We start from the raw sequence: 16,011 nt of genomic DNA, 5'->3' as shown, positions 1-16,011 counted from the left end.
GACTCAATCTAACCTCACTAACATACTTGTCTCAATCCAGTTGGTCAGCGAGCACAGGAGCGTTGGGTGAGCGGGACTTGGTGTGGTTTAGGTGCTGTTTAGGATATGGGCAGCAGAGTTTTGAGTGAGCTCAAGTTTACGGAGGGCAGAAGATGGGAGGCTGGACCGGAAAACATTGAAATAGTCGAGTCTGGAGGTAAGAAAGGCATGGATGAAAGTTTCAGCAGCAGATGGGCTGAGGCAGGGGTGGAGACAGGCGACGTTACGGAGGTGGAAGTACGCAGTCTTGGTGATAGAGAGGATATGGGGTCAGAAGCTCGGTTCAGGGTCAAATAGGATGCCAAGGTTGCTAACAGTCTGGTTCAGCCTCAGATAGTGGCCAGGGAGAGGGATGGAGTCGGTGGCTAGTGAACGGAATTTGTGGCAGGGGCCGAAGACAATGGCCTTCGTCTTCCCAATAATTAATTGGAGGAAATTTCTGCTCATCCAATACTGGATGTCGGACACGCAACATGATAAATCAGAGGTGGTGGTGAGGTAGAGCATAAAAGTGGAAACTAAGGTTGTGTTTTCGGATGATATCGTCGACTTCATTAGTCTCAAACTAACATCACTAGTCTCAAACCCACATCACTAGTCTCAAACCCGCATCACTATTCTCAATCCACCCTCACAAACATCACTCGTCTCAATCCAGCCTCACCAACATCACTCGTCTCAATCCCACCCTCACTAACATCACTCATCTCAATCCAGCCTCACTAACATCACTCATCTCAATCCAGCCTCACTAACATCACTCATCTCAATCCAGCCTCACTAACATCACTAGTCTCAATCCCAACTCACTAACATCACTAGTCTCAATCCCAACTCACTAACATCACTCGTCTCAATCCCACCCTCACCAACATCACTCGTCTCAATCCCACCTCACCAACATCACTCGTCTCAATCCAGCCTCACTAACATCACTCGTCTCAATCCAGCCTCACCAACATCACTCGTCTCAATCCAGCCTCACTAACATCACTCGTCTCAATCCAGCCTCACTAACATCACTCGTCTCAATCCAGCCTCACCAACATCACTCGTCTCAATCCAGCCTCACCAACATCACTCGTCTCAATCCAGCCTCACCAACATCACTCGTCTCAATCCAGCCTCACTAACATCACTCGTCTCAATCCAGCCTCACTAACATCACTCATCTCAATCCAGCCTCACTAACATCACTAGTCTCAATCCCAACTCACTAACATCACTAGTCTCAATCCCAACTCACTAACATCACTCGTCTCAATCCCACCCTCACCAACATCACTCGTCTCAATCCCACCTCACCAACATCACTCGTCTCAATCCAGCCTCACTAACATCACTCGTCTCAATCCAGCCTCACCAACATCACTCGTCTCAATCCAGCCTCACTAACATCACTCGTCTCAATCCAGCCTCACTAACATCACTCGTCTCAATCCAGCCTCACCAACATCACTCGTCTCAATCCAGCCTCACCAACATCACTCGTCTCAATCCAGCCTCACCAACATCACTCGTCTCAATCCAGCCTCACTAACATCACTCGTCTCAATCCAGCCTCACTAACATCACTCGTCTCAATCCCAACTCACTAACATCACTCGTCTCAATCCCACCTCACTAACATCACTCGTCTCAATCCCACCTCACCAACATCACTCGTCTCAATCCAGCCTCACCAACATCACTCGTCTCAATCCAAGCTCACTAACATCACTCGTCTCAATCCAAGCTCACTAACATCACTCGTCTCAATCCAAGCTCACCAACATCACTCGTCTCAATCCAGCCTCACCAACATCACTCGTCTCAATCCAGCCTCACCAACATCACTCGTCTCAATCCAGCCTCACCAACATCACTCGTCTCAATCCAGCCTCACCAACATCACTCGTCTCAATCCAGCCTCACCAACATCACTCGTCTCAATCCAGCCTCACCAACATCACTCGTCTCAATCCAGCCTCACCAACATCACTCGTCTCAATCCAGCCTCACCAACATCACTCGTCTCAATCCAGCCTCACCAACATCACTCGTCTCAATCCAGCCTCACCAACATCACTCGTCTCAATCCAGCCTCACCAACATCACTCGTCTCAATCCAGCCTCACCAACATCACTCGTCTCAATCCAGTTGGTCAGCAAGTACAGGAGCAATGGGTGAGCGGGACTTGGTGCTGTTTAGGATATGGGCAGCAGAGCTTTGGGTGAGCTCAAGTTTACGGAGGGCGGAAGATGGGAGGCCGGCCAGGAGAACATTGAAATAATTGAGTCTGGAGGTAAGAAAGGCTTGGATGAAAGTTTCAGCAGCAGATGGGCTGAGGCAGGGGTGGGGACAGGTGATGTTAGAGAGGTGAATGTAGATGGTCTTTGTGATTGAGCGGATATGAGATCAGAAGGGGCAGCATGTAGCTGAGAAATAAGATGGGGTCAAGGAGGTTCCTTGGGAGACTCCCCAGGTAACGGTGCGTGGGCAGTAAGAGAAGCCATTGCAGGAGATTCTCTGGCCGCGACTAGATAGGTAAAAGTGGAACCAGACGAGGGCAGTCCCACCCAGCTGGATGACGGAGGAGAGGCATTAGAGGAGGATGGTGTGGTCGACCGTGTCAAAGACTGTAGAGAGGTCGAGAAGGATGAGGAGGGATCGTGCACCATGGTCACAGAAGATGACATTTGTGACTTTGGTTAAGGTCACTTCATTGCTGTGGCAGAGGCAGAAACCTGATTGGAGAAGTTCAAACATGGCGTTTCAGGAAAGATGGCATGGAGGAAAGAGAGGTTGGAGATGGTTTGCTAGTTCCCTGCAAGGAAAGAAGGATCAAGAGAAGGTTTTTTGAGGAGGAGGGTGATGATGGCAGATTTGAAAGGGAGTAGGACAGTACCTAAGGAGGGGGCACTGTTTTCAATGTCAGGTAACATGGGGGCCAGAAAGGTAAGTTGGGTGGTCAGCAGTTTAGTGGAAGTGAGGTCGAAAGAGCAGGAGGTGGGTACCATCGACAAGGTGAGCTTGCAGAGGGCTCCAGGGGAGATAGGAGAGAAACTAGAGAAAGGTACAGGTTTGGGGCTAGGCCGGGGCAATGTTTGGCTTGGTGGGGAATGGAGGGATGAGGCAGCTGAACAGATGGTCTCACTTTTAGTGACAAAGAAGCCCACGAGTTCCTGGCTCTTGTTGAAGGTGAAGGTGCAGAGAGCAGGAGACAGGGGTTTAAGGAGACAGTTGGTAATGGAGAAAAGAAGCCAAGGGTTATCTTTGCATTCCAGGATGATCCTGGAGTAGTGAGTAGTTTTGGCAGAGGCGATCAGGACCCGATAGCGCTTGATATGGTCCAGCCAAATCTGACTATGAATGGCTAAACCATTTGCAAAGAATTACAAAGAATGTACAGCACAGAAACAGGCCATTCGGCCCAACGGATATATGCCGGTGTTCGTGCTCCATGGGAGCCTCCACCCACCCTTCTTCATCTAACCCTATTAACATTTCCTTCTACTCCCTCATGTGTTTACCTAGCTTCCCCTTAAATGTATCTATGCTAGTCGCCTCAACTACTCCTTGTGGTAGCGAGTTCCACATTCTTACCACTCTCTGGGTGAGGAAGTTTATCCTGAATTCCCTATTGGATTTGTTAGTGACTATCTTATATTTGTAGCCCCTAGTTCTGGTCTCCCCGTCAAATGAAAACATCTTCTCTATGTCTACCCTATCAAACCCTTTCATAATCTTAAGGACCTCTATCAGGTCACCCCTCAGTCTTCTGCTTTCTAGAGAGAAGAGCTCCAGCCTATTCAATCTTTCCTGATAGGTATAACCTCTCATTTCTGGTATCATCCTGTAAATCTTTTTTGCATCTTCTTCAGTGCCTCTATATCCTTTTTTATAGTGTGGAGTCCAGAACTGTTCACAGTACTCTAAGTGTGGTCCAACTAATGTTCTGTACAAATTTAGCATAACTTCTCTGCTTTTCAATCCTATTCTTGTTGAAATGAACCCCAGTGCTTGGTTTGCTTTTTTTTATGGTTTTATTAACTTGTGTCACTACTGTTAGTGATTTGTGTAACTGTACCCCTAAATCCCTCTGCTCCTCTACCCTGTTTAAACTCTTTATTTTCCAAGGAGTATGTGGCCTCCTTATTCTTCTTACCAAAATGTACCACCTCACACTCATCTATTTTGAAATTCATTTGCCAATTACGCACCCATTCTGCAAGTTTATTAATGTCTTCCTGTATTTTGTCACAGTCCTCCTCAGTATTAACTATACCCCCCAATTTGGTGTCGTCCGCAAATTTTGAAATTGTACTTCTGATTCCCGAGTCCAAATCTTTTATGTGGTGAAAACCAGTGGTCCCAGCACCGATCCTTGTGGAACACCACTTCCCAACTTTTGCCAGTCCGCGTAACCACCTTTAGCCCCTACTCTCTGTTTTCTGTTTTGTAGCCAGCTTGCTATGCATTCTGCTACTTGTCCCTTGACTCCACATGCTCCCCTGACTCCACATGCTATGACCTTAGTCATGAGTCCACTATGCGATACTTTATCGAAGGCCTTTTGAAAATCCAAATATATTACATCTACTGCATTGCCCTTGTCTACACTTTCTGTTACTTATTAAAAGAATTCAGTAAGTTTGGTCAAGCAGGACCTTCCCTTTTGAAATCCATGCTGACTATTCTCTATTATACTTTTAGTTTCTAGATGTTTCTCTATTACATCTTTGAGTATGGATTCCATTTTCTTTCCTACCACCAACATTAAACTAATTGACCTATAGTTCCCTGGACTTGTTCTATCTCCCTTTTTAAATATAGGAAAAATATTTGCTGTCCGCCAGTCCTCTGGCTCTATTCCCTTTTCTATTGAATTTTTATATATATGTAACAGCGCCTCTGCTATCTCTTCCTTAACTTCTTTTAGTTTGTGTGGATGCAAATCATCTGGACCTTGAGTTTTATCCTCTCCAAGTTTGATTAGTTTATCAATTATCTCCCCCACTTTCTATCTTAAATGGCTTTACATCTTTTTTGATCTCGTCTTCTAATGTCATACCCACCATGTTAGTCTCTCTGGTAAATGCTGAAGCAAAGTAATTATTTAATATTTCCACCATTTTTCTGACATTGCCTGTGAATTTATTGTGTCCCTTAGTGGCCCTATTCCTATCCTGATTTTTCTTTTGTTGTTTATGTGTCTGTAGAATACTTTACTCTTTTTATATTCCTTGATAATTTAATTTCCTGGTTTCTTTTTGCCTTCATAATTGTTTTTTTGACTTCTTTCCTAACCTTTTCGTATTCCCTTTGTCATCTTCTCCTTTGTTGGCTACGTGACTTAGTCGATGCCTTTATCTTTAGTTTCAGTTTTGCCCTTATTTCTTTATTCATCCATGGTGTATCATTACTGGCTCGTTCTTGCTTTTTAGTGGGATATATTTCTCCTGGACTCTTGATCACCATTTTAAATGTTTCCCACTGCCGTTCGATTTCTTTGTTTGTCAGTAAATTTTTCCTGTTTATTTTTCCTAGCTCCATTCTCATCCTCCTCAAAATCAGCTTTTGTCCAATTTACTACTTTGGTCTTTGTCTTGCTTATGTCCTTCTCAGTATTTATCTTAAACCGTATTATGTTGTGATTGCTATTGCCTAGATTGCCCCTATGCTTACATCTCTTATCTGTTCTCGTTAATTTCCCATTACTAGATCCAGCAGTGCTTCCTCTCTTATTGGGCTTTTTACATACTGAGAAATGAGTCCTGCACACATTGTAAAAACTCAATTCCCTGTATCCCTTTACCTATCTCTTCTTGCCAGTTTATTTGGGGGTAGATAAAATCTCCCATGATTATTATTCTATGCCCTGTAATCGTTTCAGATATTTGCTTACATATTTTTTCCTCTTCCTCCTATTCACTATTAGGTGGTCTGTAGTATACCCTCATTACCATGATCGATCCCTTTTTTATTTCAATCCTTATGGATTCTGTTTCTATCTTTCTGTCAGTTATGTCCATTTTTCTACTGCCATTATGTTATCCCTAATTAGTACAGCTGCTCCACCCCCCTTCCCTATCCTTTCTGATTATATTATAACCTGCAATATTTAGTTGCCAGTTCTGTTCTTTATGTAGCCAAGTTTCAGTTGTTCCTACTACATCTGGTTCCTCGCTTCAGATTCCCCCGTTTTTAATTCGGATGCTGTGTACATTGCTGTTCAGACAGTTTAAATAATCTTTAGTAGTTGTTCCTTTTACTTTTACATTTTCTACCGTATCATTTTTCTTATTTATCACTCCGCCATATTTATTTCTATTATTTTATTGTTTCCCAGACCTGGAGTATTTATGGTTTCTACAACATTGGCCTGGACTTTACAGTGGTCCCTTTTTCTTACTCTTGTTTTATTTTTTTTTGTAATATTTTTGCCTGAACCCTCCCCCGCCCCCTTGTTGGTTTAAAGTGTTATTTACCACCCTGTTTATCCTTTCCACTAGGACCTTGATCCCAGCCTGGTTCAGGTGCAGCCCGTCCCAACGGTACAGCTCCTTCCTGTCCCAGTACTGGTGCAGTGTCCCATGAAATGGAAGCCCTCTTTCCCACACCACTCCTTCAGCCACATGTTTACTTTCCTGATCTGCTTGTCCCTGTGCCAATTCGCACATGGCTCAGGTAATAATCCTGAGATTACTATCTTGGAGGTCCTGCTTTTCAAGTTAGTTCCTAACTCCTGATACTCCCTTAGCAGGACCTCCTCCCTATTCTTTCCTATGTGGCTGGTTCCGACATGGATCACGACAACTGGACCCTCCCCCTCCCTTTCCAGATTCTTTTCCAGCTGTTTTGAGATGTCCCTAACCCTGGCACCAGGTAGGCAACACACCCTTCGGGACTCTCGATCCTGATGCAAAGAAGCATATCTATCCCTCTAATTATTGAATCTCCTTTAACTACCACCTCTCTACTCTGCACCTCCTCCCCTTGGACAACCTCCTGCTCCAGGATACCTTGGTCAGCATTCTGGCTGTCCTTCCCACAGTCTTTTTCCTTATCCTCACAGGTATCAAGTGCATTATACCTGTTGGACGGGACCAGTGTCTGTGGGACCTCTTCTAACTCCCCTCTGATCCCACTACCTGCTTACTACCAGTCACACTCTCCCCCTCCTGTACCTGTGCTATGCTCTGAGGTGTGACTGGATTCTGGAGAAAACTGTCCAGATATTCCTCCCCCTCCCTTATGTGTCAGGGTGTCTCTGACTCGCACTCCAGCTCAAAGAATCTGAGCTGGAGTGTCTCAAGCTTGCTGTCCACAAGTTGGCACATACTGCAATCCCGACATATTACCTGCACTGCCATTTCTAGTTTTTATTTGTTTATTTATTTTTTTTTAAAAAAGGTTTTAATTAATTTTTTTAACATTATTTTTTAATATTATCCTAGATCCTTACCTCAATACTTAACCTCGCTACTTAATCTTAATTCCCTTGGGTTCTGCCGCTTCTCTCTGCGCTGAATCTGACGCCACTTTTTCACATTTCTGCCTGTGGTTGAGTTGGTCTCTCTGCCACCACACTTTATATCCCCGCTGCTCTCGCTGTGCTCGCACTGCTTTAAATCTCTGGTCTCCTCTGCCACCGCGCTTTATATCCCCGCCACTCTCGCTGTGCTCTCACCGCTTTTAATCTTAGGCCTCCTCTGCCGCCGCGCTTTATATCCCCGCCACCCTCGCGGAGCTCTCGCCATATACTTTCAAGTCTGCGCCACTTGGACTTAAGGGAGCAAAGATGGGGGCTGCACCAGGGGGATCCAGGGTGGGAGTGTGTAAGGGTTTTCTTGGGGACAAGGGCATCAGAGGCGGAGGTGAGCGAGTGATTGAGCAGATCAACAGCTGCAGAAGTATCATGGAAACTGGATGGCCAAATGCTAGATAGTTAAAAGTTTGGAAGTGCTGTTGTGTGACTAGCGGGAGAGGTTTTTCCAGGGGCAGATGCAGACGTAAATGGGGTTGGAAGGGGGATCTGAATGGTAAGGGATACAAGCAGGTGATCAGGAATGGCCTTATCTGTGATTGAGACAATAGGAATAGAGAGGACACGTGAGATTGCAAGGTTGAAGGGATGGCCGTGAATAAAGGTTCGGAGAGTTTGTATGGAGGGAGAGGTTAAGGGAGGAGAGAAGGGCAGTAAACTCAGAGGAGAGAGGGCAAGATGAGTTGAGATGGAGATGGAGATGGAGATGGAAATTGAAATCACTGAGGATGAGAAGTCCCTCAGTGTAGAGGCTGAGGTGGTGGAAGATATAGCCAGGTGGAGAAGCTTCAGTAAAAGGCAATGTGTAATCACCTGTGAGCCAGGTTTCCATCAAGGCCATAATAGCAATTCATTCATCCACAATATGGTCACGGTTGGCAAGGGCCTTGTTCGCAAGTGAATGGACATTCTAGAAGGAGATGCGGAGAGGGACGGTGATTGTTGATCTGCTGGCAAAATCCAAGGTGTCATCAGTGGGCGGGGTAAGCAGGATGGGAAGGAGGTCGGCAACATTAGCACCCAGCGGAAATGCTGGGTGGGAACGTCGGTGAGAGAGGAAGATATGGGGCAGTTGAGGTTGCTGCTTGTAAGGAGACAATGACGAGTGCCTTGAGGGAAGCTGTGGCTTATCCAAGAGGGAGTCAAACCTCGGACGGCGGCAGGAGAGTAGGAAGGTAGAGATATATTGAAAGGTTGGGTTAGGGGTTTGGTGGGGCAAAGTACCCATGTGGGGAGAAATGAAATGAGGCCTGACTGGGTAACAGGAAGGGGAGGAGAGAGGAGGCAAGGGCCCAGAGGAGTGAAGAGGAGGGAAAAAATAAAGGAGGTAGAAATAATGGTCTCTGATCCGGAGAGGCAACCAAAATGCGCACTCAAATGGACCACAGAGGAAATTCAGGTTGCAAAGGCGTGGCAAAAAATAGGATAGATATGTCCTGGTTGTAAACAGAGGATAGGGATGAGATAATAAGAGAGAATCCAAAGTTAAAGTCAGAGGTCCCGTGGTGGGATGAAGTTGACTTGTAGATAGGGTGGAGTCAGCTTGGAGCACCGACTAACTAATGTCCAGGTTCGGAGGCAGTTGTGGAGGGTGAGTGAGTCCAGGAGCTGATTGAGGGGTCGAGTATGAGTTGTCACGCTGTTTGAGGTTTCCTGTGGAAAATGGAGAGCCAAAGAGGCGTGAAGAATCGTCCGTGAGCCAGCATAGGTTGATCCAGGGGTCCAGCGAAGGTAATTGGTTGGGAGGTAGCAGACAGAGAGTAGGGATGATGGGAATGTACTCCGAAGGCGGGATGTGACAAGTGGTGTTCTCCAGGAATCTGTACTGGGGCCTCAGCTTTTCACCATGTATATCATTCATAGGGAGTTGTATATCCAAGTTTACAGATGATACTAAGTTAGGAGGCACAATAAGTTGTGTAGATGGGAGCAGGAGGTTACAAAGGGACACAGACAGATGAAATGAGTGGGCAAAACTATGGCAGATAGTGTTCAATGTGAGGAAATGTGACTTTGGATCCAAGAATGGCAAATCGGAAAGTTTCCTTAATGGCAAGAGACCAGGAACAGTAGAGGAGAAAAGGGATTCGGGTGTCCAGGTGCACAAAACATTAAAAGCTAGTGCACAGGTACAGAAAGTAATTGAAAAGGCTAATAGAATGTTGGCCTTTATCCCAAAGTGAGGAAGTGATGCTTCAATTGTGCAGAGCCTTGTTCAGATTTCATCTGGAGTACCGCGTTCAGTTTTAGGCACTCCATCCCAGGAAGGGATATATTGACCTTAGAGGGGGTACAGTGCAGATTCACCAGAATGATACCAGGGCTTAAAAGGTCAAGCTATGAGGATAGGATGCATAAACGTGGCTTGCATTCCCTTGAGTTTAGAAGGTTGAGGGGAGATTTAATAGAGGTGTTTAAAATGCTAAAAGGACTCAATAGGTTAGATACAGAGAAACTATTTCCCCTGGTGGGGGAATCCAGAACAAGAGGCCACAATCTTAAAATTAGGAGTGAAAACAGAAAACAGAAAACACTTTTTCACACAAAGGGTAGTGGAAATTTGGAATCCTCTCCCCCAAAAGGCTGTGGATGCTAGGTCAATTGAAGTTTTCAAGATTGAGATCGACATTTTTATTAGGTAAGAGTTTCAAAAGGGGATATGGATCAAAAGTGGGTAAATGGAGTTGAGGTACAGATTAGCGATGATCTAATTGAATGACGGAACAAGTTTGAGGGGCTGAATAGCCTACTCCTATTCCTATGAATAGTGGCCTCGTTGATTGGTAATGCACACCAGCGTATCCAGTATTCCAGCAGAGGGATGAGTGGAGTCAGCGACAATGGGAAGCAGACGGAAAGCGGCAGAGCAAAGGTCATTCGGCAGCAGTGGAGTGAAATGGGAACCAGCTGGAACAGATCAGAGCTTGCTCAGCCTAGAGTGAAAAATTCCCAGCAGAGGAGCAGAAAACTGAGGACGCAGGAGCAGGCCAGATACTAGAATCGAGACAGCTGCACAGAAAACACAGTCCGCATAGAAATTAGGCGATCTTTGTGATGGCTCATGTGGCAGATAGGATGTTCTGGTATTAAAATTTCTATCTATAAGCTTGGTTGAGAACTGATAAAATTGGCCCCATTTGTTGGCAGTACATTTGGATTGCAAACAGCTTCATGATGTGAGGTTACAACCATCTGATTTGGCGATGGCTGTTTAACTAGTAGACTACTGGACCATGATTACTAAAACACAATTTTCTCCCTACCCCAAAGAAAAAGTGGCACAGTGCTAGATTGTATTCATATTAATTGGAGTCTTTTTTTTCATTTACAGTGTGTAGTTTTAACAGAGGTCAGACTTTCACTTCAAAAGAAGATCAATGACTTCTGCCGTTCACAGCAACCACCCATCAAGGTATGGTTTTTGTAGTGCTGTACTGAGCAAAAACATCTCATCACCACTTTATTTCAGTTCTATAAAGATCAATTATGCAATATTACCTTGGTCCATCTGGCATAAAATTGGGTTTCTATATTATCCGATATTGAAAAAAGAGAAATGGGCTATGCCTTCACATCATTCAAACTTTATTACATATAAATGCATTTGGGAGGAACCTACTGGGATAAAGAATCTGCATGTGATCATATTGCATAAAACAGCAGAATTAGAGAGCCATGGCAGGTTAATAGAAATACTGCATATACAGAGATCCCACTTGTGTTTTAATGGATATTTGTTTCTGGGTGTTAAGCTTCTGCCGTACCCAATTTTAAAAGTAGTATAATAGATGCAGTGTATATGAGGTGGATATTAAACAGTGTCCAACACGTTATTCTGTCCAATTTCAGAGCACTGGTTTACTCTTGAGCCTGGAGCACTGCTGTACAGTGCGAGTACATGTTTGAACACACTTTGTTCACAATATGTCAGAAGCCAACACAATGTGAATGTGCTGTCTTGCCTGTCTAGAATCTGATGTGAAGCACTGATCCTGATAAAGCGGTGTGTGATGGGGTTATATTAATCCGGCACCAAAATTTGTAATGTAGCAAATCATAAAAAACAAATACAAACCAGTATTGTGCATGACACAGTGTTAGCAACTTTCCTGTCCTATGAGGAAAACCAACCAGAATTCTTTCTCCTATTGTACCAAAAGCACCCAAAAATAAATTACTGTTATAAATTACCCAAAAATAAATTACCCAAAAATAAATCACTGTTGAAAATAAAATTGCAAGGAAGAAATTTTACTTCAAAAATATTGAGCAGGTCCTGGTCAGGCTGGATTTGTAGAATGTTTCTGAAGTAGTCTTTCACATACAATTCTGTTTCTTCTCTGGCTCATTGAACATCAAGGTCTGTAACGATTCAGGGAGAAGGCCCACTACCACCACCTTCTCAGGGCATCTAGGGTTGGGCAATAAATGCGGCCTTGCCAGCGTTCTCCACATCCTGAGAACAAATCATCAAAAAAAGTGTGTCATTCAGTTTTCTTACCCGTTTTCTTGTTTCCCTTTCCTTCCTTGTCTCTGTTCTTACTTTCTCTTGTGTTCTGCAGATTCTTCCTGTTTGGTTCTCGCATTGTCCCAGAATTCCATATTCATCTTGGAATAGATTTGATTTAACATTAGGAGATCACAGGTTCATCGGGTGAAAGCTCGCAAAGCTGATTCATGTTCCTTGAACCAAGGACCAATATTCTCTGTGACTGCAAAAAAATTGTAAACTTGTTTAAAACAATAGGTCATGGTCTGAGGAAATCAGGAACTAGTTCTTTTTATTTTTGAACTCAGAATGTTGCTGTATGCCGTAAAGGTTTATGGATGGGAATCTTGTGCATTTCTTCTTCCAGTTCATTAGTGCTGATGTATATGGAGTGTGCTGCCGTGTGTTCTGTGACTTTGGAGACCATTTTGAAGTATCTGATCCAAACGGAGAAGAGCCAAAAGAAATCTTCATTCAAAGTATCACGCAGGTAATATCTTCAGAAAATAATCACCTTCACTGGCGTGCAGCATTTCACATTAGCTAATAACAACTTGAATTAATATAGTGTTTTTAATGTAGAAAAATGTTGCACGGTGCTTGACAGTGGTGAAATCAAAAAATCAGCTGAAATTGTTGAATTAGATTATATACAGAGACAAACCCTATAACTTTCTTTTATCACTGATCAGAAACAAGATTATGAAAATGTGCCAAACCTTTCGAAATATAGTTGATTTCCTGTGTCATTGCTCGCCTGTAGTGCAGGAGCCTGGAGAATGGGAGCTGGTCAGCCATTGATATCATTGCAGCAGGAAATGGAGGCATTGAATTACCAGTTTCTCACATTTATTGTAGTACATGGTGGGTGGCTATGCCTTGACACTTGCCCACCTGCTGCTCCATTCCCAGGCCGGGTCAATCCCCTTATCTTTTAGAAATGAAATCCTGTAGGTGCACATAGCAGTAACCATTATGGCCGCTAGTCTGGTTCAGCAGAGACCATGGCCTTGATTTTAAACCCCCCCCCCCCCACCCAAACGGGCAGGAAAGGGTCATAGGGGGGTGGGGGTTTAAAATATCAGGATCGGGCAACCAGACCCTATTCCCGCCAATTTAAATTTTAAAGTGCAGGAATCAGGCCTTGGGTGAGGCTCCTGCAAAAGGCAGGCAGGGCCCTAATTAACACACCAAAGTCGTGGCCTGCTGACATCATCGCGCCACGACTTAAATTTAATAGCACGTCAGGGGGAAGCTCGACCCGACCTGTGGGATTCCTGGCAGCTGATCGGAGGCAGGAGCTACCAGCTCGCCAAGGCAAGTGGTTCTTTTAACACTCCTTGTGGGCCCTCCAGGCCCCTCAAGGAAGCCCTAGGCCTCCCCCCCACCCCCGATCGCCGCCCTCCACCCCCACTCCCGAACGCCGACTGACAACCCCTAGCCCCGCCACCCGGAGCTCCTTTCCCAGTACCAGAGACCATCCCCAAGGGTCCTGGGCTGCGGCATCCTGCCACTAGTTTTCCCTCCCACCTGCTGGCCAGGCTGTCCTTCTGGCCAGCTTCCGGGCGGGAGGTGGCCCTACAATCTGTTTATGAGGCCCTACTGTTAAGATCAGCAGGCCTCCACGTTCCCGGCTTTGCCGGATTCTTTGGTCGATTTTGGCCTCGCCCGCATCCTCCCCAACTTCCTGTTCATATCCAGGCCCTTGATTCCAAAACCAAACGGGTAGCATACAGGAACCCTACAGTTCTAAGGGCACAAGACATTTTATTTTATAGGTAAATATGAGCTGGCTTACTATATACACTTACCGCATAAGTCTGTCAATCTACAGGACTGAATGCATCCAGTAATGAGTTGGGAATAAGTATGTGCACAAGTGGCTTCGGCATGAGGACGCAAGGAGGCCACTCCTTCCCATGTCTGTCGTTCATCCTATGCCTCTCCATTATTTAATATATGCAAACTGCTTTTTCAATGAGAAAGATGTTGCTAATGATGAACGGAATGGATGTTTTGTGAGAGGTGCAAAATTACACCAGAAGAATGTGCATGTTGTGATGTAAATGTATGCAGATTATAAGGAAGCAATTTCCAAGAAATACAATAAATATAAAAGAGGAAAAAAAATAGAACCTAAACATAGCATTAAAAAAAATTGACTTCCTTTTCTTCAGCAAAGTAAATGTGTAGAATTATAGTTGGTGTAGATACTGAATATAGATTATACAATAACTCAACTAAGAATCATATAGTTCTATGCAACAGTAGCAACAGATCTTAAAGCACAGGATGAGAAAAGGCCATTTGACCAATCGAATCTGCTCCTTCCTCACAGAACATCTACACTATCACGGAGTCTATCCCACAGATTTAACTTCCCAAGGGAAAGTATTGCATACACATTTCCTGATCCCAGGAGGTTAACAGCAAAACTTCAGTGCATGCACCTCCAAAATGTAACCCTAGCCCACTGCCTTGCACAAACTACTGTGCCTTCCTCGTCTGGCCATAGAGGTTCTGAGCCACTAAGTCTTATGTAGAATTTAATTAGGAATAAATTAAGTTAAGAATTGTTTTTTAAAAAAACTATTGGTAGTTTGTTAGAATATTGGATTTATTTATTTATTCTGGCACCTCTGCTTTCAATTTTTGACACCAGCTCTATTGTTGGCATATGCAGTCTGCTGCCCTCTCTTGGATATTAGCATTATTGCTCAATTTTCACAGATCTGCAGTGTTTCTGCTGTTCTCGTTTTTATGGAGCTGCCTTGTCCGGTGAAGTCTGGTTGCAATTATCTAAAGACATACTTGTTACTTCTAGTTCGGTGTTTTTTTCTTGTGATTTTTTTTTTAATGAAATAATTCTCCTTGTCATCAAGGCAACAAATCAAACATCCATTGAACAAAAGTCAGTCATTACTATATAACATTCCCATATGCATTTGTAAACCATGCTAGATTTACAGTAATTATTACACAGCAAAGTACATATTCAACTGTACGTCTGTTTTTCATTTGCACAGTTTAATACTGAAGTCCTACCATCACACAATCTTATGGAGGGTAAATGCAGCAGGGATGGTTGTGCCAAATGGCCTATTATCGTGTAGTACCATCAATGTGTTTCTATGATCATGTCATTGCAACACGACACTTAGTAAGAGATTGAGTTTTTTGCTCGTGTGAATAATGCACAATACGTTCTGTGGTTTCATCCATTCGCTCGACTTGCTTTTGGAAATTACAGAAAAAATCCCACAATTACAAAAGAAGAACGAACAAACTTGCATTTATACAGCACCTTTCACAAACTCAGGATGTCCCAAAGCACTTCACAGCCAATTAAGTACTTTTGAAGTGTGGTCACTGTTGCAATGTAGGAAACGTGGCAGACCATTTGCGCACTGCATGGTTCCGCAAAGAGCAACAAGATAATGACCAGATAATTTGATTTAATGATGTTGGTTGAGGGATAAATATTGGCCAGGACACCAGGAAGCGCTCTCCTTCGAATAGTGCCTTTAATCTTTTATGCCCACCTGAGAAGGAAAACGGGGCCTCGGTTTAACGTCTCATCCGAAAGGCGGAACCTCTGACAGTGCAGCTCTCCCTCAGCACTGCGCTGAAGTGTCAGCCTAGATTACGTGCTCAAGTCTCTGGAGTTGGACTTGAACACACAACCTTCTGACTCTGAGGTGAAAGTGCTACCACTGAGCCATGCCTGATGCTATATCTATGTTTGGGCTGTCAGATTACTTTAGGTAAAGCACCTATGGTTCACACTAGCATCACTCAAGTTGCAACAAGGGTGAAACCAACCCCCGAATTGATTTAGTCTTTGCCGGTTCTGATTCAACCACCATGATTCCTGTTGACTGTATTGTAAAATAGAGGCAGATCTTGATACTGGTCCGATCTCTATGAGATAGCATAGCCAGACTGACACATATC

General features: G+C 44.2%; 1 protein-coding gene across 2 annotated transcripts in view; it reads left to right on the top strand.

Moving 5' to 3' along the window:
• Positions 1-16,011, top strand: part of uba6 (ubiquitin like modifier activating enzyme 6) — a 143,392-nt gene that overhangs the window by 48,588 nt on the left and 78,793 nt on the right. For both annotated transcript variants that reach the window (XM_067983410.1, XM_067983411.1), the window contains exons 7-8: positions 10,900-10,980; positions 12,425-12,547. In XM_067983410.1, coding sequence (XP_067839511.1) covers positions 10,900-10,980; positions 12,425-12,547 — 204 coding nt within the window. The remainder of the gene's footprint in view (positions 1-10,899; positions 10,981-12,424; positions 12,548-16,011) is intronic.

Source organism: Heptranchias perlo, chromosome 4 (genome assembly GCF_035084215.1).
Source record: "Heptranchias perlo isolate sHepPer1 chromosome 4, sHepPer1.hap1, whole genome shotgun sequence".
NCBI classification, from domain to species: Eukaryota; Metazoa; Chordata; class Chondrichthyes; order Hexanchiformes; family Hexanchidae; genus Heptranchias; species Heptranchias perlo.
The sequence above is the reverse complement of the archived record's forward strand: the minus strand, read 5'-3'. Positions and strand labels throughout refer to the sequence as shown.